We start from the raw sequence: 12,795 nt of genomic DNA, 5'->3' as shown, positions 1-12,795 counted from the left end.
GCAGGCCCACCCCCCACCCAACACCGAGGAGCTCTCCGCCCCCCACCCATACCCCGCCACCTAGGGGCCTGGTTCCCCTGACGGTAACCGACCAACAAAAGGAAACAAGTGACAGTGTTTTGCGAGCGCAAAATACTTTATTTACCAATTTGCATTTAGTAAAAATAGCAGCTCCCGCCTGGCCTGGGAGGGAGCTTCTTGAATCAAAAGTCGCCGGCAGCCCGCGCAGGGACCGGTCGGGTGGGCAGGCCAGACCGAGGGCGCCAGGGAGGTCTCGGGTCCCAGGGCCCCCACTGCCCCGGGTGCCACGCCCCACCTCTCTCCAAGTGACCAGAACCAACGCATCCGGGCGCGCCCTGGGTGACGCACGGGAAAACACTCCGCGCCCTGCCTCCACGACCCAGTGAGCCGCGAGGGAAACCGAGGCCTGTGCTAACTCATTTACGCCCTTTCTGCACTGATTCCCAACACCCAACTATGTCCCCAGCAGAACCTACAGAAATTTCCTAATGATTCTTATAAATATTTAATGTTTTTCTGCGGTCTCTTCAGAGTTAACAAGAATGTGAATAATTCTAAGAACAGTCGATGAAGCCTTAAAGCTCTGAGTCCAGGGGGCAGGGCCTCCCTCTGTGGGTTCAGCCCCCCCCCCACTGAAGATCCCGGTGTGGGAAAAGCGGAGGCAGCAGCCTCAGAGTCAGGGCGCGTGTCAACTCTGCGCCCTGAGGACCGGTCATGAGGAAGTACATCGACTATTTTACTAAGGGCATGGCAGTCCGGAAGTTTCTCTGGGGACGAGTCTAACCAGGCTACTCACATACTAAGAAAACCCGAATGGAATTCGTCACAGCCAGTTTTTAGCACTGGTGGGTTGGGGGGGGGCGGGTCCCACGTGGAACACGGCCCGGCCCCGGGGAGTGGAGAGCAGAGCCTCCCTCCCGGACAGAGAAGGAAGCGAAGCTGGGACCATCTTTGCCGCCAGACTCAAATGCACTTCGGCGACCAGGGCCTCCCTGGAAAACTCAGCTGAGTCCACGTTTCCTTGAAGCCCGTGATGCGGTGCCAGGCCCCAGGGCGCCCTCCCGGGCCCAGGGGGGGCCCGACGCAGCAGGAAAGCACGGTTAGGTTTTCCGAGACACCCCAGTTACCGAAGGGCTGCGTTTTTTCGCGCAGCAAAGATGGCTCCGGCCTCCCTCGGTGCACCGCTCCTGAACGACTAAGAGCGTTTTACCCTCGGGTCACCGTCGGCTAGAGACGGAGCCAAAGCTCCCCTCGCTTCCCCCGGCACGGTAGAGGGGCCGCGGACCCAGCCCCGGCAACGCTGCGGAGACGGGCCGTGAAGGAGTCCGAGCACGACCGCGGGGAGTCACTGCCGTCCCCATCCGGGCGGGAACAGAAGGGAGGCGCGGGCCATCGATCCGTCCGAGTTCGCGGTGGAGCAGAATTTGAGGGTTCCGGGTGCCACTGCAGGACGGGGACCCTTCTAGCTCAACGCCGGGTACTTCCTCTGGCCGATCCTCCCCATCCTGGAGCCCCCCGAGGCGGCAGAGGCCTGGAAAGACAAGGAAGAGTGCGGACTTCCACCCGCCAGCCTCCGAGACCGGGGGCGCCCCGGCAGCGCCGGGGAGATGGGTCTGCGGGACCCTTTCCACCGACAGAACAGGCAGGCTGCGTGTTCCCCGGAAGCCCCGACGACCGGCCAAGTGGGGACCAGGCCTAGACGTCCGCTTTGAAGGGGTCCGCGGTTTCGTCAGGTGGTGAGAAGGGAGGCTGGCCCCCGCGGCAGAGCACCCGGGGAGGGTGGCGGCCCAGCCCGCGACTGCAGCGTTGCGGGGAGCGCCCAGGGACAGACAGCGGACGGAGCGCAGGCATTTACGCGCGCTGAAGTGAGCCATCGAAAAACTCTCGTAAAGCGCACGCTACGAGACGGAGGGAACGAGAGGAAAACCGCCACCAGATCTTGAAACGGAAAAGCAGACGCACGGCCAGGTGGTAACCTGGGACACGGGAGTCCTGGGGGTCAGGGCAGGAGGCCGAGAGGCGGCCTCGTCTGCGGGCACGTCGAAGCAGAGCGTGGCAGGCTGGCCGGGCGCCCGGCTGACGGTGAGCAGGCCCGGCCACCCCAGGCGGTGAGGGCGACCAGGGTCGTGGGAGGCTTTATACTCTGAACGTCGAGACACGGCCCTGGCCCCTCCCTGCTCAGCTCCCCCCCGGCTGGCAGCCAGTCTGCACCCTACGGGCAAGAGACCGGAAAAGGAGGAGCGAGAAGGCAGAGAGACAGAAATAGAAAGAAACATTCAAGAGCATTCCCCAACCGCGGGCCTCGGGCTGCCAGGTGAAGGGTGGCCAAGGCCGGCCTGGCGGAGGGAGTCAGGCCCACGGTGAGGTGTGGCGGCGGGAGACCCGGCGGGAGACCGCAGGCCCCAGCACGGTGGGGGCGTTCACGCCAGGAGCAGCGGCGGGGACGAGAGAAGGGTCGGCGGACACAGCGGGGCGCGGGGCTGGGGATCCCTGTGCCGCAGGAGACAGCAGGGCGCTTACCTGTGCAAAGTGAGCAGGGCTGTAGAAGGGCACGGCTGCCCCGGAGGCGCCCCCTGCTGCGGGGTGGTCACTGGGAGCCTGAGAAGCACAGAGAGTTCATCTCAACGCGGCAACGTCACACAGCGGTCCGCGCTCCCTTGTGGACAGACGCCACTGCTGGTGACCACTCACAGTACTTCTAAGGAAGCCACAGAAGCAAGTCGAGGACACTTGTCGTGACACCGGATTGCATTACTGAGTGGTTCACGGAACACAGGTAAAAATGAGAGCAGCATGCAGCGCGAAACGTTCCGAGGGCAGAACATGCGGCAGCGGGGAGCGCCCGGCCCGGGGCCCCCGGAGCGGCAGCTTGAAGCGGTTAGTAGACGCTTCCGACCGCTTCAGACCTCCCGTGTCCAGCTACAGAATCCAGTGTTTTGATAAGCAAATAAAGTCACACGAGGCCTCCATCGAGGCAACGGGAAAGCATCGTCGTGCGATCCACACAGAAGACTCAGGATTCCCGTGTCCCAGCCCGCCCGGCCGAGGACAGCCTCGCTGCCTCACTCTGCCCGGCCGCCCAGAAACGCCCCGCGCTTGATCAGAAACCAGAAATTCTCCGGACCCGGGCGGGCTTCTGAGACACCCTCACACGCGGTGAGGCTGCACCTGCGGCCGGCCGTTTGGAAAAAACCGATCCGGAAAGAACGAAATTACAAAAGTCACCCGTCCCCTAGGAACGTTTTGGGGTCGACTCGGTCGCCCGTGTAAGCGGACGGCCCGAGGCCGCCCCGAGGACACTGGAAGGAAGGAACACTGCATCCTGTGGCGCGCGGCGGGCGGGGAGGCGGCGGGCTGCGTTAGTGACGGGGGCACGACGCGGGCCGGCACAGCGCTCTTAAGGGAACCACGAAGGCGACCCGGTTCAGGTCGTGTTCAGTGAGAACTGCCAGCCACAGGTACCTGAGAAAAATGCTGGCTTACTTCACGCGACAATGAACTCAGTGAACTACAGCGTGAAAGCTGCGAAACAGCAAGAACACACACAACACAGACACATGAGAGATCGACAGGCGTCTGTTCCACGCGGCCAGCTCCACCCCAGACGGCCTTGTGACGCCGTGAGAGTCAACACAGGCCGAGTGGGCGAAACACCAGCGTTAGTTTGAAACTCCTGCCGTGAGGGACGGCTGGGCTTTTTTTAATTAAGGGAACGTCTACGTTCATTCGCTGGTTTTGAGAGAGAGCGCGCGCGCAGGGAGGGGCGGAGGCAGATGGCGAATCTCAAGCGGGCTCCGTCGGCGCAGGGCCCGACACGGGGCTGGGCCTCCCGAACCGTGAGATCGTGACCTGAACCCAAATCCAGAGTCGGCCGTTTAACCGACTGAGCCGTCCAGGCGCCCCTCAACGTACAGCTTTTATTAAGATGGGGGCACCTGGGCGGCTCGGTCGGTTGAGCGCCCGACTTCGGCTCGGGTCGTGATCTCACGGCTCGTAGGTTCGGGCCCCGCGTCGGGCTCTGTGCCGACGGCTCGGAGTCCGGGGCCCGCTTCGGATCGTGTTTCCCTCTCTGCCCCTGTCTGCACACTCTCTCTCCCTCAAAAATAAATAAGAAGCATTAAAAACATGTTTTGAAGGAAAACCATCAGTTGGGGGGCGAGGGGGCCTGCCCTCGTGCTGCCAGAGGAGCGTGAGCGCAGCGCTGCTGTGCTGAGTGAGGGGAGCCCGGGGTGTGTGAGCTCACACCCTGCTCGGCACGCGGCTCCCACACAACCTGCAGACGTAAGGGTCGCTGCTTGTGCTGTGGGACCACAACGCTTCTTAAGTCCCAGAAAGCTGCTAAATTGCCTCTTCCTACCCGTCAACTTTCTCATTTAAAGAAGAAGCCACTTGGACGGTACAAACAGGCGATGTCCCCAGCCCGGTGTCTGGGCAGGTACGTCCTGTGGGAGCGGCTTACCTCTCCTCCCTTGGAACCGTCCTCGTGCGCGGGTGGGAGCTCAGGGCCAGGGAGCGACGCCGGCAAACCTAACACCTGTCAGGAAAGAAGAAACGCGGTGGCCATCACTCCCGCGGAGCCCTCACAAGGGGCAGACCGACGCGACGCCCCCCTCTGGCCCCGGCCCACGCAGCTCCAGTCCGAGTACGCGCCCCTCCGAACGGCCGCGGGTCCCACGACAGCCTATCTCTGGGGAACTCGGGCCGTGGGCCCCTTGATGGCCTCGTGCGCAAGCGCCCTCGTTATTCTGTTTCATAGAACAGGAAACAGAGGCTTTGAGATGTCACGTGATCCTTTAAACGTTAAGTAGCTGGGGCGCCCGGGGGGCCCAGTCGGTGAAGCGTCCGACTTCGGCTTAGGTCAGATCTTGCGATTTGTGGGTTCCAGACCCGCGTCGGGCTCCGTGCTGACAGCTCAGAGCCTGGAGCCTCTTTGGATTCTGTGTCTCCCTCTCTCTATCCCTCCCCTGCTCACACTCTGTCTCTCAAAACTGAACAAACATTAGAAAAAAAACCTGTTTTTTCAATTTCTCTTTTAAAAATAAATGTTAAGTAGCTAATTAACAGGGAACCAGGGTTGAAACCCACTCTGTCCACCTCCAACCATCCTATTTCACGTGCAAGCTGTAAAAATTTAAAAAAAAAGTCTCTTTAGGACTGTGGGTTCAGGAAGCCAAGGCCACCACACCACGTGCACCACATGGTCACGATCTCCATCTCTAGAGGCCCTCAGGGGCAAGACTTCCACGGAAACTGTCTTCTCTGGGTGCACGACGGGAATGATGCAAACAGCAGGCCGACCTTCCCAGGCAGGGGCGCGGGCCAAGTCCTCCCTGCCCCCGCCGCCCGTCCCCGCGGCGCCACTCGCCTGGGGGCTCACGCGGGGGGCTCACCTGGGGCCGTGAGGCCGGCTCTGGATTGACGGCCCCCCCTGCAGGCGCACGCCCTTCCCTGCCGGCCCCCTCTGCGGGTGGGGCTTCCTCCGCATCTGTGAAGGGGACAGTGCGGGAGGCTGTCAGTCCATCCACGACACCGTCGCGGTTTCATTTAGAACAGTCTCCAGGGGAAAGGTTTCCCACAGTGCACTCGTGGGGGACACGGAAAGGGATCCGTGAACAAACACGGATGGACCGCAGGCTCCCCGCACGTCAGCCGGGTCATTTTTCTTAAAGGGAGGTGAGGGCCAGGGGCTCTCGGAAAGGAGGTCACAGGTCAGGAGGTCCCATCCCCCCTACCTGCGTTTGGTCCGAACGAGTGGGTGGGAATCGGCATCGGGGCCAGAGGAGCAAAAAACTCCGCCGGAGCGAGAGCCGGTTCGCTCCGCTGGGGGCCCCCCGGGTTTAAGACGTCCACGTAGCGCGCTCGGGCTCCGGCTGCGTCAGGGCGAGTGGCAAATGCAGGTCAGCGCACCGCAGGACCCCGCTCCCCCGGGCCCCCCCCCCCCCCCGGACGCGGCTCCCCACGTGGCGCAGGGCTGGCTTCCCCCGGGGTGACGCCCCCCGTCTCACACACACCCCGAAGCCACCAGCGCCGCGCCGCCTCTGAGCGGGGCCCTCGTGCTCCGGAGACGGGGTCACCCCGTGACGCTGCCGTCCCTCCTGCGCGCTCCACCACCTCCCCTCAACTCTCCTGAGCCCGTACCACAGGCGAGTTCTCCGCGTCTAATTTCTGCCTCGACTGTTACCTGCTTTCCTGGAAAACATGTTCACGGAGGCTCTCGGGGGTCCTCCGGGACCGGGGGGCCCAGCCTGCGCAGCCTTGGGGAGGGAGGTTGGTGGTGGGGGCGGAGCCTTCTTCTGCGGAGGGAAAGACGCTTCAGAGACCTGCCCGCGGACCCGCGGCCACCGGGCGCGGACGGGGGCCTCGCGGGCGCCCACGGCCACGTGGCAGGGAGCACCCCTCCCGTCAAGCAGACGCTAGGAATTCCAACTCACCTCCTCCTCCGGCTCGTTTACATCCACCCATCGGTTCTTCTTTTCATCCCAGACGATCTGCCACCATCACGAAAATAAAGAGAGAAGTCCGGAGACTCGGCGGAACAGACCCGGAGCGCGGCCCCGCGTGACGCTGCACACTCAGGAGACGCCCACCCAGCCGTGCCCGCAGCCGGGGAGCGCCATGCGGACCACCGCCGGCCACGTCACGTGAACTCACAGGCCCCGCCGGCCCCACGTCCTACAGCACTCACCGACTTGTTCTTGTCGTCGGGCAGATAAGCCTCCGTCCTTTTCTTCCCGGGCAGCCAACGAAATAACCAGGACTCGCTGCTCTAAATACAGAAACAACCACAACACCCTGGAGGACGTGGTGCCGGGTGAGGGGAGCCCCACACGGAAGGCCCAGTCCCGAAGGGTCCGCTCACAGGAGGTCCGAGCAGAGTCGGATCCGCGGACGAGGGCGGGGGGGGGGGGGGGGGGTCCGTGTGCAACGGGACAGAGTGCAGTCTGGAAAGAAGGACACGTTCTGGGGACGGGTGGGGGGGGGGGACGGCGGCACAACAGCATGAATGAGCCTGACGCCCCCAAACTATGCCCTCAAAACAGGGTTAAGATGGTCACTTTTACGCTGCGTGTATCTTACCACAATTTAAAAACCTGAACAATGTGCCTTTTGGAACTTTTCCTGTCTGACGCCAACGGATGGCAGCCTCCGGCATCCTCCCTCCCTGCCTGAGCAGTGGCGAGAAGGCTGGGAAAGTCCTTGTGGGACCCCCTCAAAACAGTCCCCCGTGTCCCGCCCTGAGAGAATTTAGGTGTCAGGAACGCTGACTTCGCTCCTCGCGTACCGTACTTCGCTTCTTCTAGAACAAGCGAACAGGGAAGGAGCCGCCGCGGCTGTGTGCGCTCTCAAACCCGTCGCTCTGGGCGACACGGGTCTGCACGCTCCCGCCTCGCTGAAGCATCACGTTCCAGCTCACGGTTCCGGCACACTCTGGATCACACTTGCGTTTCAGTAAAATACCAGCCGTTTAAAAAAGCCGAGAGACTGAACCGTATTAAGAACCGATAATCTACTTAAAAAAAGGCGGGGAAGGGCACTTGGCTGGGTCAGTTGGTGGAGCGCGTGACTCTCGGTCTCTTGGTCTCAGAGCTGTGAGTTCGAGCCCCACGGTGGGTGTGATTACTTTAAAAAAGAGAAAAGAACACGTTCCTCATAAGCTAACTAACACGAAGCGTAAGGAGCCGACCCACAGTGTAGAAGAGGATGTGGGGCACGTGCATCTAACAGGGGACTGGCGGCCACCGTGGAAAAGGACCCGATTAAAAGCAGGAGAAGACACAGGCCGGCACCACAAAGCCGACGACGGAGGTGGTAACGGGCATGTGAAGAAGGTGCTCGGCACCCTTGCCCCCCAGGGACGCGAGCTGAAAGCACCAGGGGGCAGCACGGAGCCCGGCAGAGGCTTCGGTGGGCGGGACGGCCCGGCGCGCGGAAGGAGCGCCACCTCCCTGGCTGTGCTGCTGGACGGGTCACCAGGTCCAAGCTGCCCGGCGGCCCCTTCCCGGGCTGGACCCCCAAGAGAAATGAGCACTCTCGCCAACAGCAGACAGACCAGAACCGCTCGTGTGGCTTTTACATAACCAGCCTGTCTGTGTCCATTACCCAGGACGAAAGATAAATACAATTGTAGCATCTGCGGACCCTCCCTCGATGTTCCCATACGAGGGCGTTTAAACATCAGTCTCCTTTATAAGAAGTCCCAGAACAGGAGGCACCGGCCAATGGTGACAGAAATCAGAAGAGGCCACCCTCGGGGGCTGGGCTGTGACAGGCCGCGAACACAGGGGGCCTCTGGGAGGGCCGCGCTGCTCCAACCCCACTCGGGCCGTGCCCGTCTGGGGACACAGATGCACGAACGTTCACGAAGCTTCACGTTTCACTTCCCAAACCGTGTGGCCCAAGTGACGCAAGAACGGTGGCCTGGGGCCCGGCGCCCAGCACCGGGGCGTGAGGAAGGGCCTGTGGGAGCCCCCGCCCCGCCGGAGGTGGGCCGTGTGCTACCTTCTTAGGCTCCTTGACCTCTTTCCCGGCCGCCTGTGCAGGCCTCTTCCCTTCGGGCGTGGACGTGAGAGGCGGCTGCAGGGCTCCGGGGCCAGCACGCTCCCATGCCGGAGGGACCTCGGAGTCCTGGGACGTCCTGGATGGGCCCTGTTCCAAGGCAACAGGGGAGGAGGGTCACCCAGGGCACCACAGCAGAGGTCTTATGACTCGTGAGGAGGGCAGAGTGGGGGGTGGGGGGGGAACACAGCTGCCCCCCGCCCCCAGCCTGCAGTTAGCCAGCCAGTCTGTCGAGGCACACTGCAGGAGCCGGGGGGCGGGGGGGGGGGGTTCGGGAGCTCAGGGGGCACTGCCGGGCTGCAAGGAAGAGGGAAGGGACTGGGCACAGTGGAGCAGGGGGCGTTTTAAAAGATAGGCTTATTTAGAAAATGCTTCTCGCTGAGCGAAGACCCCATTTTCAAAATTAGTAACTGTCATTTTACACGAAAACAGAGTATTCTTATGGAGAAACGTGTAACAAAAGTTTAGACGATGACCGCATGCCCACAGAGGCCTGCTGTCTGTACAGAAGGCTGTAGAACAGTGTGCAGAAAAGCGTTTGTTCCCCCCCTCAGCCCCCGCGCTGAGACGAGAGCAAACAGAGGTGGTGTTTACACCAGACACGTCTGATGAAACGATACCTCGATTTCAAGAGGCCAGTGAGATTTTTAGGGATTCTACTGCACAAAGTGAGGTGCAGAGAGTGGGTAGGGCTCTCCAATTTAGGAAAGTCAAAATTAGCAATGCAGTTTCGTTACAAACGAGCACTTTCTCTCCATGAAGGAATGCTCCCCACACCACACTAGTAAACGAGCGCTTTCCTCCGTAACGCTTTTCCCCAACTCCGTATGGTGAGGATCCAAGTTATCTCAGAGGAGCTTTCCCACTGAGAAGCAATTTAAAGGATAATTTCCTCAATTTCACTACTATCTTCCTACTTAAGACTAAAGAGCGACAAGTCTGGGCTCCTAATCAACGCAGCTTATGGAAAACGAATAGCTTAAAAACAAAAAGTGGGAGAGTACCAGATGAGCAAATTTTCCGCCAAAACCATCTTCTCTCCGTTCCGGAAGCGAGTTTCTCCCAAGTGCCTCCTGTGGCATCACCCCTGTCAATGGAAGAGAGAGCCACGGTGGCAGCTTCGCCACGCGCCTCAGAGCCCGAGACCGGAAATGGTCTCGAAATGGCTTCATCTTCAAAGACGGGTCTACACCGTACTGTGCCCGAGTACACAGCACGAGAACCACATCGGAGCACAGAGCAGGTCCCAGCCCGGGCGTGCCTCAAGGCCGGCTCGCCACACCGGGACACCCGCTCACGCTCTGCGTCCCAACCGACAGCCAAGTCACAAGGGAATCTAGCGTGGATCTCGATCAGCCGTTCCGCCTGGAACTTCCAGAACCCTTAGCAGACAGTAAGCGATACAACTCGTTTCAAGCGCAAATGGCTTAAGACTCTTCTGCCAATCACCTCCTGAACACCAAACCCAGTCCAGGCCTCTGGGGATGGCGTCGCGGCAGAGACCCACCTGGGTCCTGGCTTCCGGCCTCCTGGGGCAGGTGCTCACTTTCCTGCAGAGACGGTGCACCCGCTGGCAGGCCAGGTCCTGGGTACAGAGCTGCAGGCTCGGGCACAGAGGGCTCTGGAAAGCCAAGCGCAGACCCTGGGGGTCCGCAGCCAGGCCCCAGCTCCGCAGGGCCGGGGGGTGGCGGCACCGGGAACAACGGCACCCTGGCGGGGAGGGCCGGCTGGCTGTCGGGGAGCGTCGGCGGAGCTGCAGAGAGCGAACAGCAGCCTGAGGTCACTGGCGCTAACTCCAGTCACTTGGAGAAGCGAACTGGCGGTCGCCGAACAGTTTAGCACGCGCCATTCTGCGTGGCCACGTTTCTTTCGTTATGCGCTAAGAGAACCAGGTGCCCAAACAGAAAGCGCGGGGGATGCGAGGGCCTCTGCGGTTGGGGGAAGAACAGCACGCGGGCTTTTTGAGGACAAAAGGGAGGACGTCGTTAAAGATGACGGGCAAGGGCTCTAAGCCACAGCGAGACCCAACACAACCTGGAGAGCGGCTGCGTTCACGGAGTCCTCCTGGCCTCGGCCGCCGGGGGACAGAGGGGCGTCCGCCCACTCAGCCGATGTTTACAGCCGGGAGCACGGACAGCCTCGCGGAGGGAGAGGAGAAGGCTGATGCGGCGCCGAGACACGTCCCCTCCGCTCTCCCAGAGAGGCAGGGCGAGAATGTTCCGCGTGCGGCACGGGGCTCACCTGAAGGCAGCAGCCGCACGCCCTGACCGAAGCGCTCGGCGCTGGGCACAGGCAGTGCCAGCAGCGGGTTGCCCGGCTGGGCGGGTCCTGGGCCGTCGTGCTGCCCGGCCTCGGGGCTGGGCGTGCTGGGGCAGTGCTGGGAGAGGGCCCCGTCCAGGCTCCACGGCGCAGCGCCCTCCTACAGGAGAGACACCGCAGGCATTTCCCACAGCCCCGCGCTGCGGCGCCAACCCCGGGGGACCCGCTCCCCGCGTCTATGCTTCAGGAGCACCCCCCGCCCCCGTCCCGGGAATCCGTGCGCCTCTGAAGTCCTACCGTTTACACCGAACACCCACACTCAATGTGAAAACGGGGACACGGACCGCGCCTGTCAGCCCGTCTCTGACACCGCGTCTCCCGAGACCGAAAGCAAACCTCACACCTTGACCTGCTTCTCGACGCGCCGCAGCCGGACCAACCAGGTGGGCTCCACGAAGGACTCCTCCTCCGGCTTCTCTCTCAGCTGAGGGTCGAAGAGCCGCAACTGCGAGGCGATCTAGACGCACACGGGGTGGGGGGAAGAGCCCGTTACCACCGGGGAGGACAGGCCCACCCGGATGACCCAGAGACAAAAGCATCTTCGTCACCCAACCGGGCGGCTGCATCGCCCGGGAAGGTTTTCCGAGGCGCGCCGTGACCTGCCCCGGAGCGGCCGGCGAGGCCGAGACAGCAGCAAGGGGGCCCGGGAGCCTCGAATCCGCCCTAGCAGACCCGTCAGCCTGTGTGCGCGGGGGCCAGCAGTCCGCACACCCCCTGGAGCGCGTCTGCTGCCCCTCCCATCGGATCCCACGGACCTGGCTTCACCGATCAAAACACTGAATGGACCCAGAAATGCACACACCCTGACGGGCGGTAGGGGGAGAGGGACGGTGAGGGAGGTGGGGACAGATGAAACAAGGTGGCCTTGGGTTCACTGCTGAAGCTGGCGGAAGAAGGATCCGTTATTCTGTTTTCGTAAACGTCTAAAACGTCTCATAACGAAACACTTTCCCAAGTTATCGCGCGAGTGCATTCTCCTGAACGAAACTCCCGGGGAGAGGGGAGCGCTGGCGCAGCGGGCGGCTTGTGCTGGGCGTCCCCACGCGCAACCCCGTCTCCTTTGAGCCTCGCCTGCTCCTGGAGGCCGGTCACGCGGTCCCTGTTTTACAGAGCAAGAAACTGAGGCCGGCCCTGGAGCAGCCGGGACCCAAAGCCAGGCTGCTGGACTCTGGTAGCTCACGCTGTGAACCGCTAGATTCAAGGGCCCCACGGTGAGTCTCTCGGGGAAACTTCCTTAGAAGCTACCGCTCCGTTTCTGCGCTGGGGTGAGAGAGCTGACGAGTTCTTACGCTAACGCAAAAACACCGGATGCCTGTCCAAGAACACGAGAATTGCTAAAGCCGTTCACGAAGGAAGTCCCAACGGTCCTAGCTCGGTTCCCGAGTCCCGTCAGCCCGGTGTCACCGGGAGGACGCTCAGGGGACGTCACCTGAGCCAGCTGGCTGATGAGCACCGGAGAGTGCGCGTGGGGCTGCGTCAGGATGGTCTTGGCGATCACCTCGCAGTAGTGGAAGGCTTGCGTGGCCAGCCCCATCTCCGCCAGGCGGCAGGAGTAGATGAACTTGAACACCTAGAGCAGGTGAACGAGCAGAGCGGTCTGAGGCACCGCCCCTCGCCCCCGCCAGACCCCACCCCAGGCTGGAGCTACTCTCACGCTTCGCCTCGCGCACCTCACACACGCCCCCGGCGGCTGCCCAACAGCACCAACCCTGTTCCCGGAGGGACCTCACCTTTCGCTTATTTATTTTTTTAAGATTTCACTTTTTAAGTTACCCTTACATCCAACGTGGGGCTCCAGCTCCCGACCCCGAGATCGAGAAGCCAGCCAGGTGCCCCCCAAGGTATCTCAGATGAAAGTCGACAACTGAGCTTCTTGGCAACTCTTTCTCTTCAACACGC

General features: G+C 62.0%; 1 protein-coding gene across 9 annotated transcripts in view; it reads right to left on the bottom strand.

Moving 5' to 3' along the window:
- Positions 1-117: 117 nt before the first annotated feature.
- Positions 118-12,795, bottom strand: part of SEC16A (SEC16 homolog A, endoplasmic reticulum export factor) — a 34,124-nt gene continuing 21,446 nt past the window's right edge. For 7 of the 9 annotated variants that reach the window (XM_078436243.2, XM_078436242.2, XM_078436239.2 and 4 more), the window contains exons 17-31: positions 12,326-12,466; positions 11,240-11,353; positions 10,819-10,996; positions 10,085-10,330; positions 9,582-9,664; positions 8,521-8,667; positions 6,707-6,787; positions 6,453-6,509; positions 6,203-6,314; positions 5,754-5,891; positions 5,412-5,506; positions 4,481-4,555; positions 3,484-3,543; positions 2,542-2,619; positions 118-1,552 (exon numbers count right to left, since the gene is read on the bottom strand). In XM_078436243.2, the coding sequence (XP_078292369.2) occupies positions 1,484-1,552; positions 2,542-2,619; positions 3,484-3,543; positions 4,481-4,555; positions 5,412-5,506; positions 5,754-5,891; positions 6,203-6,314; positions 6,453-6,509; positions 6,707-6,787; positions 8,521-8,667; positions 9,582-9,664; positions 10,085-10,330; positions 10,819-10,996; positions 11,240-11,353; positions 12,326-12,466 (1,674 nt within the window). In that variant the 3' untranslated portion in view covers positions 118-1,483. The remainder of the gene's footprint in view (positions 1,553-2,541; positions 2,620-3,483; positions 3,544-4,480; positions 4,556-5,411; positions 5,507-5,753; positions 5,892-6,202; positions 6,315-6,452; positions 6,510-6,706; positions 6,788-8,520; positions 8,668-9,581; positions 9,665-10,084; positions 10,331-10,818; positions 10,997-11,239; positions 11,354-12,325; positions 12,467-12,795) is intronic. The other 2 variants (XM_078436246.2, XM_078436247.2) reach the window with 1 other exon arrangement.

This window comes from Panthera onca, chromosome D4, assembly GCF_046562875.1.
Source record: "Panthera onca isolate mPanOnc1 chromosome D4, mPanOnc1 haplotype 2, whole genome shotgun sequence".
Classification (NCBI taxonomy): domain Eukaryota; kingdom Metazoa; phylum Chordata; class Mammalia; order Carnivora; family Felidae; genus Panthera; species Panthera onca.
Note: the sequence above shows the minus strand (reverse complement) of the source record. Positions and strands in the feature narration are given on the sequence as shown.